At 39.7% G+C, this 23,256-nt stretch overlaps 1 protein-coding gene across 3 annotated transcripts; it reads right to left on the minus strand.

Annotated features, from left to right (window-relative positions):
- Positions 1-2,158: 2,158 nt before the first annotated feature.
- hsp90aa1.1 (heat shock protein 90kDa alpha family class A member 1) lies at positions 2,159-15,426 on the minus strand. 3 transcript variants are annotated; one of them, XM_012968382.3, is made up of 11 exons: positions 15,386-15,426; positions 10,732-10,896; positions 9,146-9,512; positions 8,757-8,890; positions 7,463-7,768; positions 7,194-7,359; positions 6,757-6,947; positions 5,978-6,125; positions 4,347-4,615; positions 3,916-4,249; positions 2,159-2,864 (listed from the first exon to the last, which is right to left on the minus strand). In XM_012968382.3, the coding sequence occupies exons 2-11, from the start codon at positions 10,894-10,896 to the stop codon at positions 2,755-2,757; spliced, it is 2,190 nt and encodes a 729-aa protein (XP_012823836.1). In that variant the 5' UTR covers positions 15,386-15,426; the 3' UTR covers positions 2,159-2,754.
- Positions 15,427-23,256: the final 7,830 nt, after the last annotated feature.

Raw genomic sequence — 23,256 nt, forward strand, 5'->3', positions numbered from 1 at the left:
CTGTTGCTCTGCAAAAAACTGGTGTTTTTGCTACGGAAAAGCTACTATATAAATAAGCTGCTGTGTAGCCATGGGGGCAGCCATTCAAGCTGGAAAAAAAGGAGAAAAGGCACAAGTTACATAGCAGATAACTAGTAGATAAGCCCCATATAATGGGGGTTTATCTGTTATCTGCTAAGTAACCTGCAGGGAGGCCCACCGGGAGTTTTCCTGGTATCCTGGTGGGCCAGTCCAACACTGTATGGGGAATAGCGAGGCTGTCTGGTATTAAAATAGATGGCCAATAGCAGGTAGCACAGAAAGGTGAGTTTAAAAGAGACTGTATTCTCCCAAAAATGGTCACAATAAACAGGACTTGGTAAAATTATTCTAAATTTAGAGCTTTCCTTTACCATTAGCCAGAATGTTAATCAAAGAACTGTCTGCTGTGTATGCATTCTGTGTCCTGCTCTGCGTAGATCACTCAGATGGCTGTATCAACTTGGTAAACTAAAAGGGACGGAGCCTTCTTGCTAGCAATGGAAGTAGAAAATCTCTGACTGTAGGAAAATAACTTAGAGATACTGACACCAGAAATTACATTTTTTTTTTTATAGTATTTGCCATAACATTGTTTTTCCATGCTGTTTATAATGCTTTTACATTCCCTACCTCATCCCCCATGAGGGGGCTGCCATATTTGTGCAGCAGGAGTCTGTTAGTATTAGAAGCTGTAACTGACCGGCTGAGAAGGGACAGTCAGGTTGGCAAAACTGTCAGGTTTAGGAACTTCAAGTAACAATTACTCACAAAAGCAGTTTTTTAGTGTCAGTATTACTTTACGTACTCTAAATAGTCCCCCAGAATGACATACCTAAGTGATTTTAAGAAGTTTACTTATGGTGACAGGGTCTAAAAAATCATTTGGATAGACATAATGAAAGGAACATGAACGCTGGTTTTAAAAAATATATAAAATACACACAAAATAGTATACTGAGTTAATGAAGTCTAGGCCTGTAATTCAGCTTTTAAGTTGGGTATATGAGCATTAAAATAATAATATTTATAATGCTTTTCCAAGATACAACTGATGGTATTTTTTTGAGTAGTGGAAACATCTCAATTTGTGACAAACCTGAGATTAAAAGGTTAAATAAGGCAAAATATAAGGTACCCTACTCTTCAGCCACATTTTAGACTTGAATGCCAACCTTTGAGTCCTATAATGAAATGTTTATTTCTGTAGGGGAGAGAAGAAAGTTCTGCTAATAAAGTCAAGCTTAACGTTAAATCCCACTAATATTATACTGTAGTTTGTACTTTGTCCACATTTTAACCTGCAATATGCCTTGTTTAATCTTTTTAGCAGCCCAAAAATGAAGACATATTAAATAAGGATGGTTCTGCCTACACACCAGAGCTATCCTACTGAGGTCCAAATAATGGCAACAACATTTGGGGCGTAACGGTGGCTATTCTGCCAAGCAGCACTGAAGTGTTAAATATGCTTTTAGCCTAGGCATGTGTGGGTTTTTCTCCAAGTACTTTGGTTTCTTTCCACAATTAAATAGGCTACAGACAGGTTAACAGACTCCTAAAACTGACCCTACTGTGTAAATACAGTTTCTGAAATAGTCAAGTTACTACTCGATATCCCCCACTCAGCATGCCTCTTCTCATTGAATTATGTAGGAGTAAAAGTCAGATATTGATGTAGCAGTTTAATACATGTGTAGGGCGAGTTCTTTGCCTAGAATATGTATTTGAGCTTACTCTGTAACCATATAATGTAACACTGAAATAGCAATAAGCCTTTAACAGCAAATTCTAAATTGTACTTGTGAGTCAGGTAACGGACAGCAGTTAAGTGCATATGATCCAAATCATCAGAAAAGATGGAGGCACAGATTTTCACTGCTAGAGGGCTGCGGTGGATGTTATGTGGTGTTTGTTTTGTTATTTTTTAAATGGGCCGTAACACAGGCACAAAATAGTTAACAGACACACTAAGGAAATAATCTCTTACGAAAATATAAATCCAAATGCTAGCAAAACATGATTTTTGTACGTTGAAATAGGCAAAAAACTGATAGTATTCCCACTTCATACTGTATGAAGACCATATTATTTGAAAAGATGCCCTGCTTCCCTTTAAGCATTCAAACTAAGAAAGGCGTAATAGTCATGTCAGCATTTCTTTACTGAAAAAAAGAACAGTGCAATTTAACAAACATTCAAAAAAAATAAAAATAAATATTTATACGGAATGCAGAGAACAGCTAATCTGCAGAAAAGTACAAAATCTATTCTTAAAGATTAGCCTGGATCATATTTATGTGGCCCATTCATGAAACCACAAGTTTTTTCTAATTTTTAGAACTTTTCGTATTGAGCACAATAATTTCGTTAATATTTTAACTTTCACAAAAAAGTAGTATTTTTCGCAAAGACTATGACCGTTTCGGAATTCATTCAACCTTTGGTATTGTGGCTATCTTTTGGCCAGGTTGGAGAGCCAGTGGGAGGCTTCCAAAATCATGCACTGACGTTTGAAATCCAGAAAGGTTTTTATGCCATTTACGATAGTTTGGATACGAAAATTTCAACCACAATATTTTCGTACAACCAAGAAAAGAATTTTCGCGCAATTTTCGTACATCAGAAATTATTGTGGCTACTCAAAATTTTTTCCAATTGTGCTTTTAATTGGCCAAAATTTGTGGTTTCATGAATGGTCCCCTAAGTGTCAGGTAACTGACAACCGCATTTAGCTTAATCAACTTCTTCCATTCTTGAAGAGTCTTCGTCTCCTTCTAGCGGAGGCATCTCTTCAGTTGCTGGTGCTGATAAGTCTTCAGTAGCAGTATCATCTTCATCAATTCCTGATTTAAAAACCAAAAACACATTATTAATTTACTTAAACTACTCAAATTTTGAATAGTACTAGCTTTTCTTATAGTTGCATAACCACTGGCAAAAATAAATAAATTAATAGTATATATAAGCAGATTTTCTACACATTCCAGTAGTTGAATTAGGGTGAAAACACACAGAGCCTACTAGTAGCAGCTACTTGTCACAGCTACAGAAATAGACAGTGCTGATCATTTACTGATAACGGTCTCTATGTGTGTTTCAGCACAGGCAATTTTCAGTATTGTCTATGGCAGTGCTGTCCAACTTCTGTGGTACCGAGGGCGGGATTTTTTCTGGCCTCCGTGGTGGAGGGCTGATAATGGAAGCTAGTTTTGACCACCCCCCTTTTTAAAACCACACCCACTTGAAACCACACCCATGTTATCGCATGACCATAGCCATATTAATGGTGGTAGTACAGCAAAAACCTGCCATACTCTGCTTTCCTACCCTGCCTATGTGTGCCATACTCTGCCTTCCCTACCCTGCCTGTGTGTGCCATACTCTGCCTGTCCTATGCTGCCTGTGTGTATGGCACCACAGTATATGTTCTTTTTATAGTTTGCAGGGTTTATTTGTGGGTTTCTACTGCTCCTACAGTCTGTCTGAGGTGTGAACAATGGGGGTGATTACAGCCTGAGCCTGAGGTGTGAACAGGAGAACAATGTGGGTGATTACAGCCTGAGCCTGAGGTGTGAACACTGCAGGGGGTAACAATGCAGGGATTAAAAGGTGTGAACAACACCGGGGATTACATTTTTAAACAATACAGGGGGAGTACAGCCTGAATCTGAGGTGTAAGCCATACAGGGGGCCAGTACTGATACCATTTAAAGCTTACACAAAGGTAAGCCATCAAAGCAGCCAGACAGGTGGGGGGCCACACAGAGGGGGGCCCGCAAGCCGCCAGTGGGACAGCGCTGGTCTATGGCATATTTCTTGCGTTTAGTAGCCATGACAAGTAGCTGCTACTAAGTAGCTCCACGTGTTTTCACACTTAAAGCCATTAAAACATACCAAGACCAAGTTTGATCATTCTGTAGATGCGATTTGCATGTGTCTGAGGATCTTCTAGACTGAAGCCTGATGAAAGTAGGGCGGTTTCAAACAGAAGAATAACTAGATCCTTTACAGACTTGTCATTTTTATCAGAATCAGCCTTTTGTCTTAGTGTTTCAATTATGGAATGATCAGGGTTAATTTCCAGATGTTTCTTTGCAGCCATATAACCCATTGTAGAGTTGTCTCTCAGTGCTTGAGCCTTCATTATTCTTTCCATGTTCGCTGTCCAGCCATATGTGCTTGTTACAATACAGCAAGGTGAAGTAACAAGTCTGTTGGACACCACAACCTACAAAAAAATTATTTTTTTTTAAGATATTTGCATTGAATAGAACAGCCCCCAAGTGGAAAAAGGCAGGAAGTTAATAATTGATATATACAAGTACCTTCTCTACTTTCTTTTCCAAAATATCCTTCATTATCTTGCATAAGTTCTCAAATTTGGATTTTTTCTCCTCCTGCTTCTTTTTCTCTTCCTCATCCTCTGGAAGTTCTAACCCTTCCTTAGTAACAGACACCAAAGTTTTCCCTTCAAATTCTTTAAGTTGTTGTACACAGTACTCATCAATTGGCTCTATCATGTATATTACTTCCAACCCATGCTTTCGAAGCCTTTCCACAAATGCAGAATGAGCCACCTGTTCTTTTGTTTCACCTTAAGGAGAGAAAAAAACAATATATTTAAGATTGACCAAGTGTCCATTTACTTTGCCAAATATTTTATATCATGAAAAGTGACAAGCTCTGCATAGCATGCTCCTGCCTTGCCTGCTGACCACATCAACGAACAGATAAACAGATGTCCTTGCACCTAGCATTTGCTATATTTTTAGCAGAAGGCACCTGTGTACTTGTTGCAACTTCTGGAAACAACTCAATAGAAATGATCAAATAGCTAATGCGTGGGAAATGTGTGGTAAATATGGTAGAAAATGTTTAAAAAAAAGTGAAAGAAAACAAACCTTTCTGAAAACTGTGCCTTTTTATAAAAATGAACTAATTAAAGGAATACGATCACGAAAAAACATGTTTTTTTCAAGCACTAGTTAATTTTACTACGGAGCTGCAAGTTGGAGCGATATCACACCTCCCAGCAGCCGATCAGCAGAACAATGGGAAGGAAGCAAGATAGCAGCTTCCAGTAGATATCAGAATAGCACATAATAGTAAGAAATCCAAGTCCAACTTGTGACTCCTCCAGTAACATGGAAGCAGAAGAAACAATGGGTTATTTAAAAGCAGTTCTAATGTGTAGCGCTGGCTCCTTCTGAAAGCTTAGACTCGGCATAATGCACGGAGATGGCTGCCTAAAAACCAATATTACAATTAAAACAAAAAATGCATTTGTTGGTTCAAGAATAAGATTTTAAATAGTAAAGTGAATTATTTGCTATGTAAACAATGTAATTTAGAAATACACATACACCATAAAAATCATGATAGAATCCCGTTTCCCCATTCTTCACATTTAATTTTATTTTTAATTTGACTTTCCCTTTAGTACATTGCTTAAAAGGTCTTTGGATTTTCAACATGCTGAACAGATAATGCAACATCTACCTTGTTTAAAACTACAATTAATCTAGCCCACAGTGGCTATTAACTGATTAATACATTTATTGTACATTGCATGGTTGAAGGCTTTCATGATTAAAAGAAGGCAGAACACTGTTTTTCATGTTGGAAGTGCATAAAACTTATTCTGGTCCACTGCTTCTAAAGAAAAGGTGTGACACTGGATGATTTTCCAGCAACAGGTGAGGGAAGGGGGCTGTTGACAGCTTAAAAAAGGCAAATATTAACTAAACCCAACAGTTCACTTTTTTAAAAGAAATTAGGCGTAAACCTTTTCCTTAAGGCATACAATGATGTAATTCATTTATTCTATAAAAAAACTACTGACAACATAGTAAGGGTGCTGGTAAGAGAATTGTCAAGACCTAAGCAAATGGTCTTATGTGAACATTTACAACATACTAAAAATAATTAAAACCTGAACTTCCCACTTTGCGCTCACCTGTAATGTAATAGATGTGTTTCTGGCTTTCCTTCATCCTTGTACAATAATCTTTCAGTGATACCATTTCGTCACCAGAGGCTGATGTGTAGTATCGCAGCAATTCTGAGAGCTTGTTACGGTTTTGAGAGTCTTCATGGATACCAAGCTGAAGAAGAAATGTGACTATTAAACCTCAACTCAGACAGAACTATAGCCTAAAATCAACCATTTGTCATTAACATATTGAAAAACACTGGGACAGGGCAAGATAACCTCTGTAGCTTCTATAGACACAATTACACAGATATGATTTTATTGACAAAATAATCTGAAGACCCTTTTAAATGGTATGCTTTCTGCTCAATGATTTATTGCCATGTTCCAGATGATCTCTGGAAGCAACACCAGCAAAAAAGATTTTCTAGACTAATGAACTGTGCTTCACCACATGGATGAGTCTTTATTTGGCAAAGGCAAAGAGCATGACACATAAAATGTGTAATGCTTACATTTTTAAAAAGAAAGAATCAGTCTGATTTTTTTTTTCTTTATAATTAGTTTGCCATTAGAAGAGCCTGTCTAGCTTGCAAACTCAACACCTATAGGACACTAATGCTATTTTGCCTGAATCTGAACGCCAACATCAATATTCCAACAAACGGAAAGCCAAAGGGACTAAATAAATATGCATACCATTAGTTTCAGCAGTTGTCAGGACAGGCAGGTGTGGATTTTTTAATATGCAGTACAGCTGACTCAAGTATAAACTTCCCATTCTGCTATCACTATGCACCAACCTTAATATTCTTTGAGAACTGCTCATAAAACTTTTTGTAGTTTTCCTTGTCTTCAGATAGTTCAGTAAAAAGCTCCAAACATTTCTTAACCAAATTCTTTCTTATGACTTTTAGAATTTTGCTTTGCTGCAGCATTTCTCTTGAAATGTTCAGTGGGAGATCTTCTGAGTCAACCACTCCCCTTATGAAGTCTGAAATAAAATTTAAAATTTGAAGAAAAAAAAAAAAAAAAAATTCCTCCAGACAAGTTCTTATAAAATCTAAGTTTTAATACTACTGAGCACATGCCTATTTCCAAAGTCTTACAATCTTGATTAGCAAAATTTCTGCTTTACTATAATGTACATGTAATACTTAAATAACAAATATCAAATTTATTTAAAAAAAGAAAGAAAAGAAAGCTAGTTTAGTTTATGCACAGGGCCCACCCTACTTACTCAGATATTCAGGAATAAGCTCCTCACAGTTGTCCATAATGAAGACTCTGCGTACATATAGTTTAATATTATTTTTCTTCTTTCTGTTCTCAAACAAGTCAAATGGAGCCCTTCTTGGTACAAAGAGCAGAGCCCTGAATTCAAGTTGGCCTTCAACAGAAAAGTGCTGCAAAAGAAGTAAAAGGTTAGGACAATCTAGGATGCAGAGGCTCCCTTAGAGATCAAGAAGTGGCCTGCAAACATATGCATTACTGTGCAGCGCTACTTACTTTAACTGCCAAATGGTCTTCCCAGTCATTTGTTAGACTTTTGTAAAATTCTCCATATTCTTCATTGGTGATATCATCAGGGTTTCTAGTCCAGATGGGTTTAGTTTTGTTAAGTTCTTCTTGATCAATGTACTTCTCTTTAATTTTCTTCTTCTTCTTCTTGTCCCCTTCCTTTTTATCGTCCTCTTCATCAGAGCCTACATCTTCAATCTCTGGTTTCTCCTCATCTTTAGCTTCCTCTTTCTTTTCTTCTTTTTCTTCCTCTGCTTCATCATCACTGATTTCTTTATCACGTTCTTTTTCAACCTAAACAAAAATATTCAGATAAAAATAAGGGCAGGGAATAAAAAAGTATAATGTCACAGTGTGTTTCCCCACCTGCTTATAAACACAGGCATAGAAAAAAACGATATGCTTTGAGTGCACTGACAAGTACACTATTTGCTCTTGCGCGAGTACACACACACACAGTATATTTCCGCGTGGAAACATTTAAGTATGCATTTATAAAGACAGAGAAGTAGCCTGGTGTAGTATTAGCCATAAAGTAGGCAGAATGGCTAAGAGATTTAACACCCAATACACTGAACTAGCTGAATTATCTCAATGCTCTATTTTATGAGTTCTGGAGATTTTACAGCTGCATAAAATGCAAACTGTCTAAATATACAATTTGGTCATTAATCTATGTCTAATGCTTTATAAACTGAACCAGTGTTACTGTTTCATAATGTACTACTTCTAACAAGTGCCGAACAAGTGTTACTAAACGTAAAGGGATATTGTCATGGTTTTTATGGTGTACTTTTTATTTATGAATTACATAGACACACACAATTTGTTTTTGTAATATTGGTGTGTAGGCAGCCATCTCAGTGCATTGTGCCTGATTCTGAGCTTTCAGGAGGAGCCAGCGCTACACATTAGAACTGCTTTCAGGTAACCTATTATTTCTCCTACTCCCATGTAACTGGAGGAGTCCCAAGTAAGACTTGGACTTCTTACTATTGAGTGCTATTCTGATATCTACTGGGAGCTGCAATCTTGCTACCTTCCCATTGTTCTGCTGATGGGCTGCTGGTAATGTAAATGTAAAAATTAAATATAAAAAAAAAAAATCTGTTTTTGAAAAATAGATTTCAATCCAGGATTCTGCTGGAGAAGCTCTATTAACTGATGTGTTTTTAAAAAAAGAGACATGACAGTATTCCTTTAACATGTGCTGTTAATGTTGTTGTTTAACAAGTTTACAAGTTTTATTACGGAAAAACCACACACACTTGCATCAACTTACAAAGAGTGTAATAGGATAGCCAATGAACTGGGAATGTTTCTTCACAGTCTCCTTAATCCTTTTTTCCTCAAAGTATTCTGATTGGTCCTCCTTGAGATACAGAATAACCTTTGTGCCACGGCCAAGTGGTTCACCTATTCAGGAAAGAAACTTAGGTTACTAAAGAAGGTTTATTTAAGGTAATGCATCTTTAAGAGTTAATTTGATCCATTATACTTTGCAGTCACATCTACACCTACAAAAACTTAACTAGAGTTACATGCGCAAAATATTTCTTAAACTCCTATTTACAAACAATTTCATGATTTGGCTCTAGGAATAAACTGCTAGTATTTCAGGATAAACTAACATCAGAATAGTGTGATATGAACAGAATGCACAGAACTTACCGTTATCCACTTTGACAGTGAAAGATCCTCCAGCAGAAGACTCCCAGGCATACTGCTCATCATCATTGTGTTTTGTGATCACTGTGACTTTTTCTGCTACTAGGTAGGCAGAATAGAAACCAACACCAAACTGGCCAATCATGGAGATATCAGCTCCAGCCTGCAGAGCCTCCATAAAGGCCTTTGTACCAGACTTGGCTATGGTACCCAAGTTGTTGATAAGATCAGCTTTGGTCATCCCAATGCCAGTATCAATAATGGTGAGGGTTCGGTCTTGCTTATTAGGAATCAGATAAATTTTCAGTTCTTTCCCAGAATCCAGTTTACTTGGGTCAGTAAGACTCTCATATCTGATCTTGTCCAAAGCCTAAACAAAACAAGTTAAAATATTTGAGCTACAAGCACACTAAAACTAAGTTTGTACAGAAATAATGAAATTGCAATTTTGTTGGACAGTGTGGGCAATTAATTAAAATTAATTGTCAGCCATTAGTTTAACAGCCTACTGTAAGTTTGAAAATGAAAGTCACTGTCTGATTGTTTGCAACTGGCAACTACAATTGTGCATTTTAGCACCTCTTTGTCAACCTATCCCACTTTAGAAAAAAAAAAAAAAAAGTTATGATGTGTAACAGAAAGTCCAGCACAGGCTGACATCTAAATAGATCAAAGGCAAAGCACATTATAAGCACACAAATCCTTAACTCCATTGGCATTTCTTTTCAGTAATTTAGTGGAGCAAATTATGATTAGCCCTCTGGTTATTTAATTTTAGCTTTCCAGAAGTCATCAATATGACAAGCAAATTCTTTTTATAAAACATTCTTGTGTCAGGGCTGTAAAATCGACGCAACACGAGTAAGGTTATTAGGGAATCCCGGATTCAGTTCGGCCCGAATCCTTGCACTGTGCTGAACCAAATCCTAATTAGCATAAATTAGCATTCTGAAGGGTTAGGCTGATGCCACACGTGGCATTTTCCCGCTGCGTTTTTTCTCAGCCTAAAAACACTGTACAAGCCACACAGCCCGAGACTATGGAGTTTTTCAGCCTAGTACTGGTGACGTAAGCAAATCCCGTTCCCATGGTGCTAATAGTGCGAAATAGTAAAAAACGCCACGTATTTCCGCTAGGTCTGGCAGCTGCCTTTGCGTATACATAGGAATAGCTTGCTTTGCAAATACTGGCATATTTGGCCTACGCTTGAAAATCTGTGCTAAGGCATTTTCTAGCGTATTTCTGCATTGTGTGGTTTGCTTCAAGTCTTTTCAAGCTATTTCTATGGATGATGATATCGGGCGTTTTTCAGCCGCCGAGTAAATTAGAAAATATGCAGTGGAAAAACGCCACGTGTGGCATCAGCCTTAAATGTTAGAGGGAAAAAAGAATTTTCGCTACGTGCTGTGAGTGTGCTGAATTTTAACCCTTCCCGATCCTAATTAGAATATGCTAATGAGGATTCGGTTCGGTATTCGGTCAAATCCGTCGGGGTGGGTTCAGTGCATCCCTAAAGGTTATTAAGTTGTTGGTGTAGCTGGCAATTTAAAAAGGTGCATTTTACATTTCAATTGTATTTTAAGACGTACATCGGATGAGTTTGAGATCAGTTCCCTCAAGAAAATCTCTTTATTGGAATAGAATGTGTTGATGATCAGAGACATCAACTGAGCAATTTCAGCCTGGAATGCAAAAGTCTCCACATCCTCCTCCATCTGTTGGTCCTGGGTTGTGGTCTGCACTTCTTCTGGCATCTGTTAACACAAGATAAAACATTAACTGATTAACAAGGATGGCAAATATTGTATAAGGACAAAAATAAATCAACTGCTCTGAACTTCAGGTTAGATTTTATGCTATATTAACTATTCTGGGGCAGAGGATTGCAAAAGAAAATACATAAAAATGTTTTATTACACTACTATTCATCATTTATAGTGCATTTTCTTATATATTTGAATTCACAAGCCAAATAAGACCTATGAAATAGTTAGGCCGGTTTCACTGCAAATTTTTTTTTTTAGTCCCACACAGCCCTGCACCTCATTTACTGCCTCTTTCTCAATAATGAAATTATGCCAAGCTTTTGAGTGACAAGCCTAAAAGAGCCAGCAACAAAAAAAATGCACACCTTTAATATCTGCTGTTATAATTTGCTGGTAAACAAATATATGCTTCCTATTTATCCATGGGTCTGTTATTCAAAGTTAAATAGGACTCTGGGTTCCACATTGTAGTAAATTAGACAACTTGTACAGAGTTTTGGTGCTGTAACAGCTGCTAAATAGAAATCAGATTCATGATTATGAAGGCAAGTTTTCTACAGACATAGCTTGAAACCCATTCTACAACATACTGTATGGTCTTTATCCCGTTGGTTAATATTAATGTTCTGTCTGTGGGCTAATAGAGGAAACAGACCTCCTTCCACAAGATTTTTTTTTTTTTTTTTAAATCTAGGATAAGCATCTCTCGGTTTAGATATACTTAGCAATACGGACACTAAAAAAACTACTCTTCAAAGTATGAATGTACATAAAAAATTACCTATAGGTCATGTTAATGGTTTTTGGCAGAAAAGGCTGATTTTGTAATTGTTACTTGAAGCTTGTTCCTTGTTCCTAAACCTGACTGTTTTGCCAACCTGACTGTCCCTTCTGAACAGGTCAGTTATAGCTTCTAATACTAACAGACTCCTGCTGCACAAATATGGCAGCCCCCTGATAGAGAAACATGGGGGAACACATAGGTGTAAAAGCATTGGGCAAATACTTTTATGGCACAAGTGAAATAGCATGCAAATACAATGTTATGATAGAAGTAAAACTCATTTTTGGTGTCAGTATCTCTTTAAGAATTGAATATGCAGCATTAATAAACTAAGATTTTATACGACATGACAGAAGCAGTATACAAATGGATATGTATATATATTGTTAGGTACACTTATACATGTCTTTCCAGCAGCTGCTAATGAAAGCAAATTTTTTAGGCTGATGCCACATGTGGCGTTTTTACGCTGCGTTTTTTCTCAGCCTAATAACACCGCACAAGCCACACAGCCCCTGACTATGGCGTTTTTCAGCCTAGTACTGGTGACGTAGCAAATCCCGTTAACATGGTGCTAATAGTGCAAAATAGTAAAAAACGCTGCGTATTTCAGCTAGGTCTGGCAGCTGCCTTTGAGTATACATATAGCTTGCTGTGCAAATACTGGCGTATTTCAGCCAACGCTTGAAAAATCCGTGCTAAGGCGTTTTCTAGCGTATTTCTGCATTGTGTGGTTTGCTTCGAGTCTTTTCAAGTTATTTCTATGGATGATGATATCGGGCGTTTTTCAGCCACTGAGAGAATTAGAAAATACGCAGCGTAAAAACGCCACGTGTGGCATCAGCCTTAAGGCACGAGTACTTAAGAGAAAGTCTTGCAATCAAATTTAATATAACACACACACATATATATATATATATATATATATATATATATATATGGGCTGTATACAGGGCTGTTCATGCATTTTTTAATATACAACTAATTTTTTTTGCAATAAATCCGGTGTTTATATATATATATATATATATATATATATATACACATAATATGTATTTTTGCAGACAAGGGCCACTCACAACTGCATAACAGATTCTAATCAGTCTCTACAACTATCATTGCTAAAAATGTTTATTAAAAATCTGGCTGAACTGCCATGCCAGGGCACCTATCTGGGTAGGTAAATGAAATCATTCTATTGTTAATCAAGTACAGTGCCATGACTGTGCTGCTAGTGCCTCCTACAGACAAGATGCAGGATTTCAACTTTCTAGAAGTTACCATAAGAAATCTCCACCCCACCCCCTTCTAGTCCATTTGGATTGCAATCTTAGACACCAATGGATGAGCAAGGAGAACACCATTATCTTACTAACCTGCTGGAGTGGAGAATGAACTTTTCCCAAGCTAGGAATGAGAACTGCCTCTGCTAAAACACCCACAGAGAAAAATTTCAGTAAATGATCAGCATTGTCTATTTTTGTAGCTGTGACAAGTAGCTGCTACAGAAATCAGACTGATATTATAGGATGAAGCCCTAAAAATAACAAATTGGAGGATGTTCTGCATGAAATAGTTGTTAGACACCAATTATTCGAAATGGACTTCCTGGAAATGCATTGTAGGTCCCCCAAGGATAGGGTCAGATACACAATACATGTGTAGATGTCATCGTTATCTACGAAAATTATCGGGGCAATAATTCAGAGCCCACACATGGTCCAAAAATTGTACAAAATGTTGTAGGTGCTTGTATGGTCAACTTAACCAGCACACAAGGAAAATGATAGCTAAGTAAACAGGTAGCAGGTTACTGCCCCATGTCCCAGAGCCTGCCTGTCATATGCCATGCTGGGGGGGGGGGCGTCCAAGTTATTGACCTTTATGTGTACAAACAATAATGTGCAACCCCTTTACCAGCAGGCTCACATCTGCTCTTCCACAACTACATGAGGGAGCCAATAGCAGCAGCAAATGCACCTCATGCCCACTAGGGTACCCATATCCCATGCAGACTAGGGTACCCATATCCCATGCAGACTAGGGTACCCATATCCCATGCCCACTAGGGTGCCCATATCCCATGCCCACTAGGGTGCCCATATCCCATGCCCACTAGGGTGCTCATATCCCATGCCCACTTGGGTACCCACATCCTATGCAGACTAGGGTGCTCATATCCCATGCAGACTAGGGTGCCCATATCCCATGCCCACAAGGGTGCCCATATCCCATGCCCACTAGGGACCCATATCCCATGCCCACAAGGGTGCCCATATCCCATGCCCACAAGGGTGCCCATATCCCATGCCCACTAGGGTGCTCATATCCCATGCCCACTAGGGTGCCCATATCCCATGCAGACTAGGGTGCCCATATCCCATGCAGACTAGGGTGCCCATATCCCATGCAGACTAGGGTGCCCATATCCCATGCCCACTAGGGTGCCCATATCCCATGCAGACTAGGGTGCCCATATCCCATGCAGACTAGGGTGCCCATATCCCATGCAGACTAGGGTGCCCATATCCCATGCAGACTAGGGTACCCATATCCCATGCAGACTAGGGTGCCCATATCCCATGCAGACTAGGGTGCCCATATCCCATGCAGACTAGGGTGCCCATATCCCATGCAGACTAGGGTGCCCATATCCCATGCAGACTAGGGTGCCCATATCCCATGCCCACTAGGGTGCCCATATCCCATGCAGACTAGGGTGCCCATATCCCATGCAGACTAGGGTGCCCATATCCCATGCAGACTAGGGTGCCCATATCCCATGCAGACTAGGGTGCCCATATCCCATGCAGACTAGGGTACCCAAACCCCATGCCCACTAGGGTGCCCATATCCCATGCAGACTAGGGTGCCCATATCCCATGCAGACTAGGGTACCCATATCCCATGCCCACTAGGGTGCCCATATCCCATGCAGACTAGGGTGCCCATATCCCATGCAGACTAGGGTGCCCATATCCCATGCAGACTAGGGTGCCCATATCCCATGCCCACTAGGGTGCCCATATCCCATGCAGACTAGGGTGCCCATATCCCATGCAGACTAGGGTGCCCATATCCCATGCAGACTAGGGTGCCCATATCCCATGCCCACTAGGGTGCCCATATCCCATGCAGACTAGGGTGCCCATATCCCATGCAGACTAGGGTGCCCATATCCCATGCAGACTAGGGTGCCCATATCCCATGCAGACTAGGGTACCCATATCCCATGCCCACTAGGGTGCCCATATCCCATGCAGACTAGGGTGCCCATATCCCACTGCGTCACTGCCCAGCCTGCCATACCATAGTCCTCTCGGAACGTTTGTAACGCGTTGCCAGAGTTATACAAATATGCCTAACAAATATGCACCACACAAATCTATGAGAACCTGTTAAAAATCAACTATCACCGCCCAGTTGCAACAGATCAAGCAGCATTATACTGCAACTCGCAGCGCTTCTGACAGGTGTCATTAAAAAACCCATCAAAGACTCATACACGCTTACGCTGCACTAGCTTCAGTCAAACATGCAAGGGTAACGTCATTTTGTATTTCTGTACTAAATGAAACCAATTCTTTAGGACACACACGGGTCAAAGCACCATGTAAGTCAGCCTTACCTTAAATACGTTGACTAATGTTTTTCTCTCTAATTATGACACAATAACCTCCTTCAGAAGACTACCTGCAGTAATGTGACTTCGATTGGTGCTTCCCTTCTTTATATAACCCTCCCACTACCTCGCTGCAACCGCCCAAATCTTCCAGAAGCGTCTGGAATTTTCTCCGACTTTTCCCTTTCTGACCAATGGCAAGGCTTTTCTGGCGCCTGCGCGGAACTCTCCCGAAGATTTTAGGATTATATTGACGCGGTTGCCCAGGCCACGCCTGTATGATGTCACTCGTTCGGTCGAAAACACTAGAAGCGTGGAGAGGGATTCATTGTGTGCTGTGTTGCCAGTGGCAACCGAGGGGTGTCCTGCGAAACTTTATGTTTGGGAAGGATTTATAAGACACTGATACGAATTTCTAGTTTTCCCTGACATTTATAATTGGTCCTGTGTATGAAACCATTGGGTCTAATGAGTAACAAGACGTAGAAAATGAACATACTATGCGCCTTTAGTTGTATTGGCATTTTTAGCTGCACAAACAGAATAAATGGCACAGGGCGTTTTATCACCCGCAGGTGAAGGCGCCAAAACCCCAGAAAATACTTCTCTACAGGCTATACTGTTAATTATAATATACTGATAATTATTCTGTTGGTGCAATGTTGAGTGATTACCACAACAACATTTTAAGTAGTTATTGCTTGACATGGTATGCTCCGTCATGCCCAGAATGTATGAATTCTGGTGAATGGCTGAAAAGGGATTGCTGTAAAATGCAGTAGGCAGTAACTATTTAAGGTGGCCATACATGTACCAATAATGATCTTTCCTGCCACCATTGGTAGCAGGAAAGATCATTCATTCCCTCCATTGATGTTCAGGGCTGAATCATCAGATATGGGGGTAAAAACAGGGATTCTACCTCCACCTGACAATTCAGGTGCTTTTGCGATATCGGTCATCTCGTCGATCAGACATACACGCACCAAATGTAGAACAAAACTAGGTTTCGGACAATACTATCGGTGCGTGTATGGCCAGTGAGTTGGTGGGGGGTTGTTTGTATTTGAAATGACAGGGCCTATTTTAAATCCCAGTCCAGGCCTGTGGACCATTCAGCAGGGTCAGAGCAATTCCCTTGTTAAGACTATGCAGTGGTATTTTCTGGCATTTGGTTCCCATGGTTATGTCTAATTCTCTGGTATCAAAGTGAACTGATTTAACAATATTGTAATGTTCTAGAACTAATAAGAAAAATCGGCTTTTTAAAAGGCTTATATCTAATGCATTATTACTATTTTTATAAAGGCACACATCTCATGCATGTTTTTATTCCTATTTGGAGCATGGGGCAATTGTTTCTTAACGTTTTTCTATGAGATCTAAATTAGGTCCTTCTGCCTTGCAACCCAAAAATACCTGTAAATTAAGTTATGGGCCTCATTTTAATTACTATTTTCTATAACAAACGTTACATACTTTACCTAGTTTCATTCCCAACCAATAGGTTGGGAAACCCCGTGGTGTATAGGTGTGGGTCTGTGCATAGAGGTTGGATATTGCAGGAGCTGAAATATATGAACTGTTAGATACTTGAAAAACCTGAAAATATAGAATTACAAAGTGTAGCAGTTTAAAGAGTATGTGAGATGTAAAATATACACAATTAGTTTAAGGAATGCCACTGAAAATGATGATAAATAAACTATAAAATCATATTTATCGTTGCACTTTGCAGCTATTCTAAACTGTGCCTAAAACAAAAGGGCTCCGATCTTAAGGTATATAGAGCTTCAGGCTTGTGTCCCAAAATGCTAAGAGAAATAAACAGTTGTTTATAATATACAGGTGACTTTTGTCTTCTATACCAGCATTGAAAGCCCACCTCTAGAGTTTAAAATTACAAGGTTCCAAGACACCAGATACATTTCTGGAAATTTGTGCTAAGTTCTACTGAGTCCTGTAAGATAGGTTTACATAACCATTGATTGCTTATGTAACTTTTCCTTTTTTTTGCCTTCTGTTTTCTTGTGCCCTTCTCAACGTCTGTGCTTTAACAAATTCACATTTATCCTTGATCTGTTTTGCTCAAAATCATTTAATCTCATTGCACAACAGAAACCTGGCTTCCACAGAATGATGCCGCAATTGAGGCTGCACTTTTTTATGGTGGTTTCTCTTTCTCTGACACCCCCAGACCATTGGATATGGGTTGGAGTCAAAATTCTCCTCTCGCTGTCGGTTCATACCTATTCTAATTCCTCAAGCCTTTTCATTCAACTCTTTTAACGTGCAAGCCCTTCAAATCTTTCATCCTCTCTCTGTATGGATGGCTGGCATTTACAGACCTCCGCCAGCCTTCTCCTCTGCTACCTTCCTTTCTGACTCTAAAACCTGGCTCTTTTTTTTCCCTCTGTACTGCCACCCCTGCAATCATCCTTGGAGATTTCAACTCTCATACTGATGATCCGTCACTACCCTGGCCCTCTTGTTTCCTCTGCCTAACCTCCTCCTTTGAACGTCAGCAGTGGATAAATACCCCAACTCATAAGGATGGCTGCTTTCTGGATTTAGTTTTTCTAAAAAACTGTCCCTTATCAGTGATCCCTTCCCCCTTTCTGATCATCATTTGATTACATTTTCTGTCTCACACTCACTGTCCTAATTTGGAATAGAAGTGACATAGAGCTCACAGGCTTAGTTAACTCTTTCAGGCCCAGTCTCTTCTCCTTTAGGGAGATGTCTGATCCTGATGCCCTTTTTAGTGAGTGTAACCACATACTTTCATCCACCATTGTCTCATTTAAAAACCCGTAGTTGCCCAGTTTGGAGTATATTGCAATATACATCATCAATTCTATTCTGGCTTTTAGAATGTTTCCTCTCTGTCCAAACAGGCCTGTATAAATTTTATTCTTAAAAAGGCCAATCTGGACCCGTACTGTCTCTCTAATTACTGTCCTGTCTCATTTCTACTGTTTACTTTTAAAATCCTACAATGTATTGTGTTCTTCCATATTACTTTCCTAACAAGCATAATCTGTTGGACCCACTGCAATCTGGTTTCCATCCTGCACACTCTACTGAGACTGTATTGCAGAGTTTCAAATATTTTTCAGGTTGCCAAAGGTCACTTCTCTGCCCTAATCCTCCTTGACCTATCAGCTGCCTTTGATATGGTCAGCCACTCCCTCCTGATGCAAATTCTGCATTCACTTGGTATCTGTAATCATGCTGTATCCTGGCTCTCTTCTTATCTTTATGATCAATCCTTCACTTTCTCTTATGCTAGCAAAACCTATCGCCAGTTCTACTTAAAGGAACAGTAACAGCAAAAAATGCTGATGATATCAAAATATACTTCTCGACCCCTTCATTAACAGTTGAAACTGAGACTTGAATCTTCTGCATTTAACATCATCTCAAGCTGAACCCAACAAAAGCTGAACTGAGTGTCTTTCTAACTAAGCCTGATCCATTTTACTACCTCTATCGATGGCATGCTCTTTAACCCTGTCAACTCAGCACATTGTCTTGGGGTGATCTTTGACGCCTCTCTCTCTTTCTCTTACCAAATTAACACTGCTGTCAAAATATGTCCCTTTTTTTTTATACAATGTTGGTAAAATCCATCCCTTTCTTTTACCTGCAACAGATTAGATGCTTATGCATGCTCTCATACTATCCCGAGTAGACTACTGTAACCTGGTACTGGTCTCCCTAAAGGTGGCCATACACGCACCGATAATATCGTACGCAACCTCGTTTTGTACGATATTCGGTGCGTGTATGGTATGTCGGCGAGTCGACCGATATCGCAGGAAGCTGCTGATATCGGCCGACTCGCCGATCGGACCAGTTGGAAAATTTTGATCGGGCGCCATAGAAGGCGCCCGATCAAAATCTCCCTTCAGCGCTGAATCGGCAGAAGGTGGTAGAAATCCTATTGTTTCTACCTCCTTACCTGCCGATTCAGCCCTGAATGGTGTGTGGCACATCTGACGATGTTTCGTGCGACCGTCAGATTGCCACGTGTATGGCCAGCATAACTCCCATACCTCCCTCCTACAGTCTGTATTAAATTCTGCTGCCGGAATTCTCCTCTTCTCATCCGAGAGAGTGCCTGAAGTCCTTATCATGGCTTCCTATTAAACAAATAAGTTACAAACTCCTTCTTACAACCTTCAAAGCCCTTCATTCTTCTGCACATCACTACATGTCTTCTCTTTTGTCTCCATATGCTCCTAACCAACTCCTCCACTCCTCTTGGAACAACTACTTGGTTGCACCCCTCACTACTACTGCTTTTTCCTTACTCAAACAGTTCCCCCTTGCTGCTCCTTATATTTGGAATGCCATCTCTGAATCCCTCCAGAAAGAATCCTTCCTCAGTCTCTTTAGAACTAAACTTAAAGACTATCTCTTGGGGTACATAGCTGGGAACTGGTACTTATATTGCAGTGTTAACCACTGTGACCTCCTATTTGTGTCTGTAAATTACCCTCCCACTTAGATTGTAAGCTCTATGGGACCTCCATTCTCTTGTCTCTTTGACAAACAGCTCTTTGGAATCTTTATTGCAATTGTACTTTTATTTGTATTCATTATTGTACATTGTACTTTGCATTTATTTATCTATTGACTCCCTTCATTTGGAACTTATTATTTGTTATTTGGTTTGTTAGCCATTAAGATCACTGCATATAATAATGAGCATAATAACCCCGGGCAGTTCCATGACCTGTGCTCTCTCTGCAGCCTTGTTTTTGAACAGGGATTGCCAGAGCGAGGAGAAGTGGCGGTCAAGAATCTAGTGATTCTTCTAGATGAATCTAGATGAATGTTTAGATGAAGAGCATCCCTCTCTGGAATTAGAAAAGGTCTGTAGACATGCTGGCAGGAAGGGTCCTGGATTGGCTGCTTTGCTTCTACTTTTTCTCCACTCTTAACTTAGCCAATGGATGTTGCCAGCAAAAAAGGAAGACTCCCTTTGTCACAACTATGGTTAAAGGAGAAGGAAAGGTAAAAACTAAGTAAACTTTATCAGAAATGTCTATGTAAATACAGCCATAACACTCACAGAAATGCTGCACTGACTTCTCTGAAAAAAGATTTCTTGTGTCTGTAATTCCTGAGCCAGAGAGCTTTCTGCTCTCTCCCCTCTCCTGCTCCCCCCTCCCTCAAGAATGCTAAGAACTCACTGCCCCCCTTAGGAATGTGGATCTGAGCCAATCAGCAGGAAGCTGACTCATAGGGGGAGATTTATCAATCCACGAACGGTCTGATCGTTTGTTCGATCGGACCGTTCGTGTTTCCTGCCACTTTTTCGTACCTTGCGTATTTTCGCTGTTTTTTTTTCGTTATTTAACGCGACTTTTTCGTACTTTGCGTAAAAAAAAATGTGACAACATCGTATTGTCGCAATGAGTACGAAAGTTTCGGATTCATTCAAGCTTTGGTATCGTGACTTTCATTGGGCCATATTGGAGCTGCAGAGTGCCATTGAGTCCTATGGGAGGCACAGAAGGATCGTGCACAGAAGGATCAAAGCCGGAAAGGTTTTCCTGCATTTTACGATCGTTCTGTACGAAAACTTTGTGACTTTCTGATCGCCAATACGATATTATCGTGACTAATACAATTTTTTCATAAGCATATTCGTGATATTTGCGATCCTAAGAAATTATCGTATCCAATCCGAATTTTTCATATTCGGGAATTGAATTTGTGTCTTAATAAATCTGCCCCATAGTCTTACTAACTGAGCATGTTCACTTGGTCTGGGTGTCTGTGCAGGAGTGAGGAATTATGGGAACTTTACACAGCTCAGCGTTTTTTCTTCCTGTTTGGCTTCTGATCTTCTGAACAGGTGAAATATAGGGAGACTTAAGGGCACTATTGAGACAACTAGAGGTATGCCTGCAGCTTGAGATTAACTCTTTACTAGCCTTTCCTTCTCCTTTAAACATTAATCAGGCTCACCAGTACTCTGAGAACACTTCATAATTTTTATCTAAGATTTTCAAATAAACATTCATTACAACAAGAGAAAGAAAAAGGAAAGAGGAAAAGAAGAGCCTGGGGAGAAAGGCAGACATGCACGAAGCATAGTTAAATACAGTTTTATACCATTTGTAATTCTGTTCCTGTTGTTGCAGCCAGGGTTCTCAGATTTTGTCAAATTTTCATGGTCATTCCATAGCAAGGCATACCAGATTTTGTTTAGAGAGAGTTTAATTGATCAGTTTCTTCCAGAATGCCAAAGAGGGAGGGTTATTCGACTTCCAGGTTAAGAGAATAGCTGTCTTAGCATAGTAAAATAGCTGCAAATAGCACAGTTTCTCATGATTTCTCATATTGAGGTCACCCATTATACCCAGTAGGCACAAGCTTGGTGACAGTATGTTGGGAAATGTGAGTGTAGGTTCAATATATGTCAGTATTTTCTGCTAGAAGGTACGTATAACTGGACACTCCCAAACAGGGGCGGGCCAAGCCGACCGAGCGCCCTAGGCAACCTGGTCGGCCACCTCCCCCCTGCACCACCACCCCCACACGTGTGTGCTTTGGCGTACAATACCCCCCCCAACAGTGCATGCGCACCGAAGCACACGCGAGGGGATGCGGTGCGATCCGATCGGTCATTGCCTGCACCGCTAATGACATGAGGTGGGGGCAATGTCACTCCACTTTTGCTTGGTCTTGAGAGTATTTGGTTGTAGATTTATCAAAATGGCATATAAGTACATCAATGTCTAGTTAGATCTTGTCTATGGAGATATAGTATAGAGTTGTATCAATTAAGGAAACTGGGCCTTGGGGAAACCCTAAAAGCATGTTAATTAAGATAATTAATAGTAGCGAAAAAGCATCTGTGGGGGTAATTGAAACTCTTGCCTAAGGGTGTTAAATTGCTTGCACTCCCCATTCAGAGTGATGTCAGCCAGCGTTTTGACCCCCGCAGTTGCCCAGGTGCTAATCCCGGCAACCATTGCAAAGTGAAGCAAAAATGTATTACCCCATAGCAAGGTCCATTTTGACCCTTCATAAATTAAATGGAGTGGTGTTTAGGGGCCTGACTTATGATACACTACACTTTTATCTGTATGACAATGGTTTTCTCTTGGTTGTAGATGGGGCTCTTGCTCATGTGAACACAGCAATACTGAATAGACTAGAACAGTATGGACCAAAAATGACCTAAAAGTTCTGCTTTGTCTGGAGCAGTTGATATAACTGAAATTTCAGTTTCATTAAAAAGGGGTAGCAATGTACTCAATACAGATGTAAGATGTGCAACAGTGCCCTGTACCTCAAGATGTGGCCTGGGAATTTGGTCTGGCCCCTGGACCTAGGACTTTTGAGCCGTTAGTATTTTTTAGTATTTTAATAAACTAATATTGTTATTAAGGTCATAGTAGATTGGTAAATCCTTTACTTTCTGTTGGAAACTCTGGTGTTCTTTGCAGACATGACATATGTTTTGTTGCAACATAATAAAGTACAGTTCAGAAAACTAAAATTTCTAAAAAGTCCAGTTAGGTTATAGAGATTGTAAGAAATCCAATGCATTTTCCATCAACTCATATGAAAAGAAAAATTATACATGACGGACTGAACAAGCAGCAGTAAGATTTGTTGTTTACCTTTTGTTTCTGTTACATATACATAAAATATAGAGAAAAAATACTACTACCATGTCAAGGAAACAATTCACAATACCCCCAGAATATAACAGATACAGGAGAATAGATGGAGCAGGATTAACAAATGAGTGTATGTATTATGGGAGACAATGGGAACAAGAGAAATGTGGGTATTCATTTTGGAATTGGTTGGAAAACAGAAATTGCTCCAATAATAATCTAATGACTTTTTCCCAGTCTACTAAGAGGTGCTGTTTCAGTGGATGGGCTCCAATCTCTCTGCCAATTATCATTGT

The sequence above is a fragment of the Xenopus tropicalis genome, chromosome 8, assembly GCF_000004195.4.
Source record: "Xenopus tropicalis strain Nigerian chromosome 8, UCB_Xtro_10.0, whole genome shotgun sequence".
Lineage (NCBI taxonomy): Eukaryota > Metazoa > Chordata > Amphibia > Anura > Pipidae > Xenopus > Xenopus tropicalis.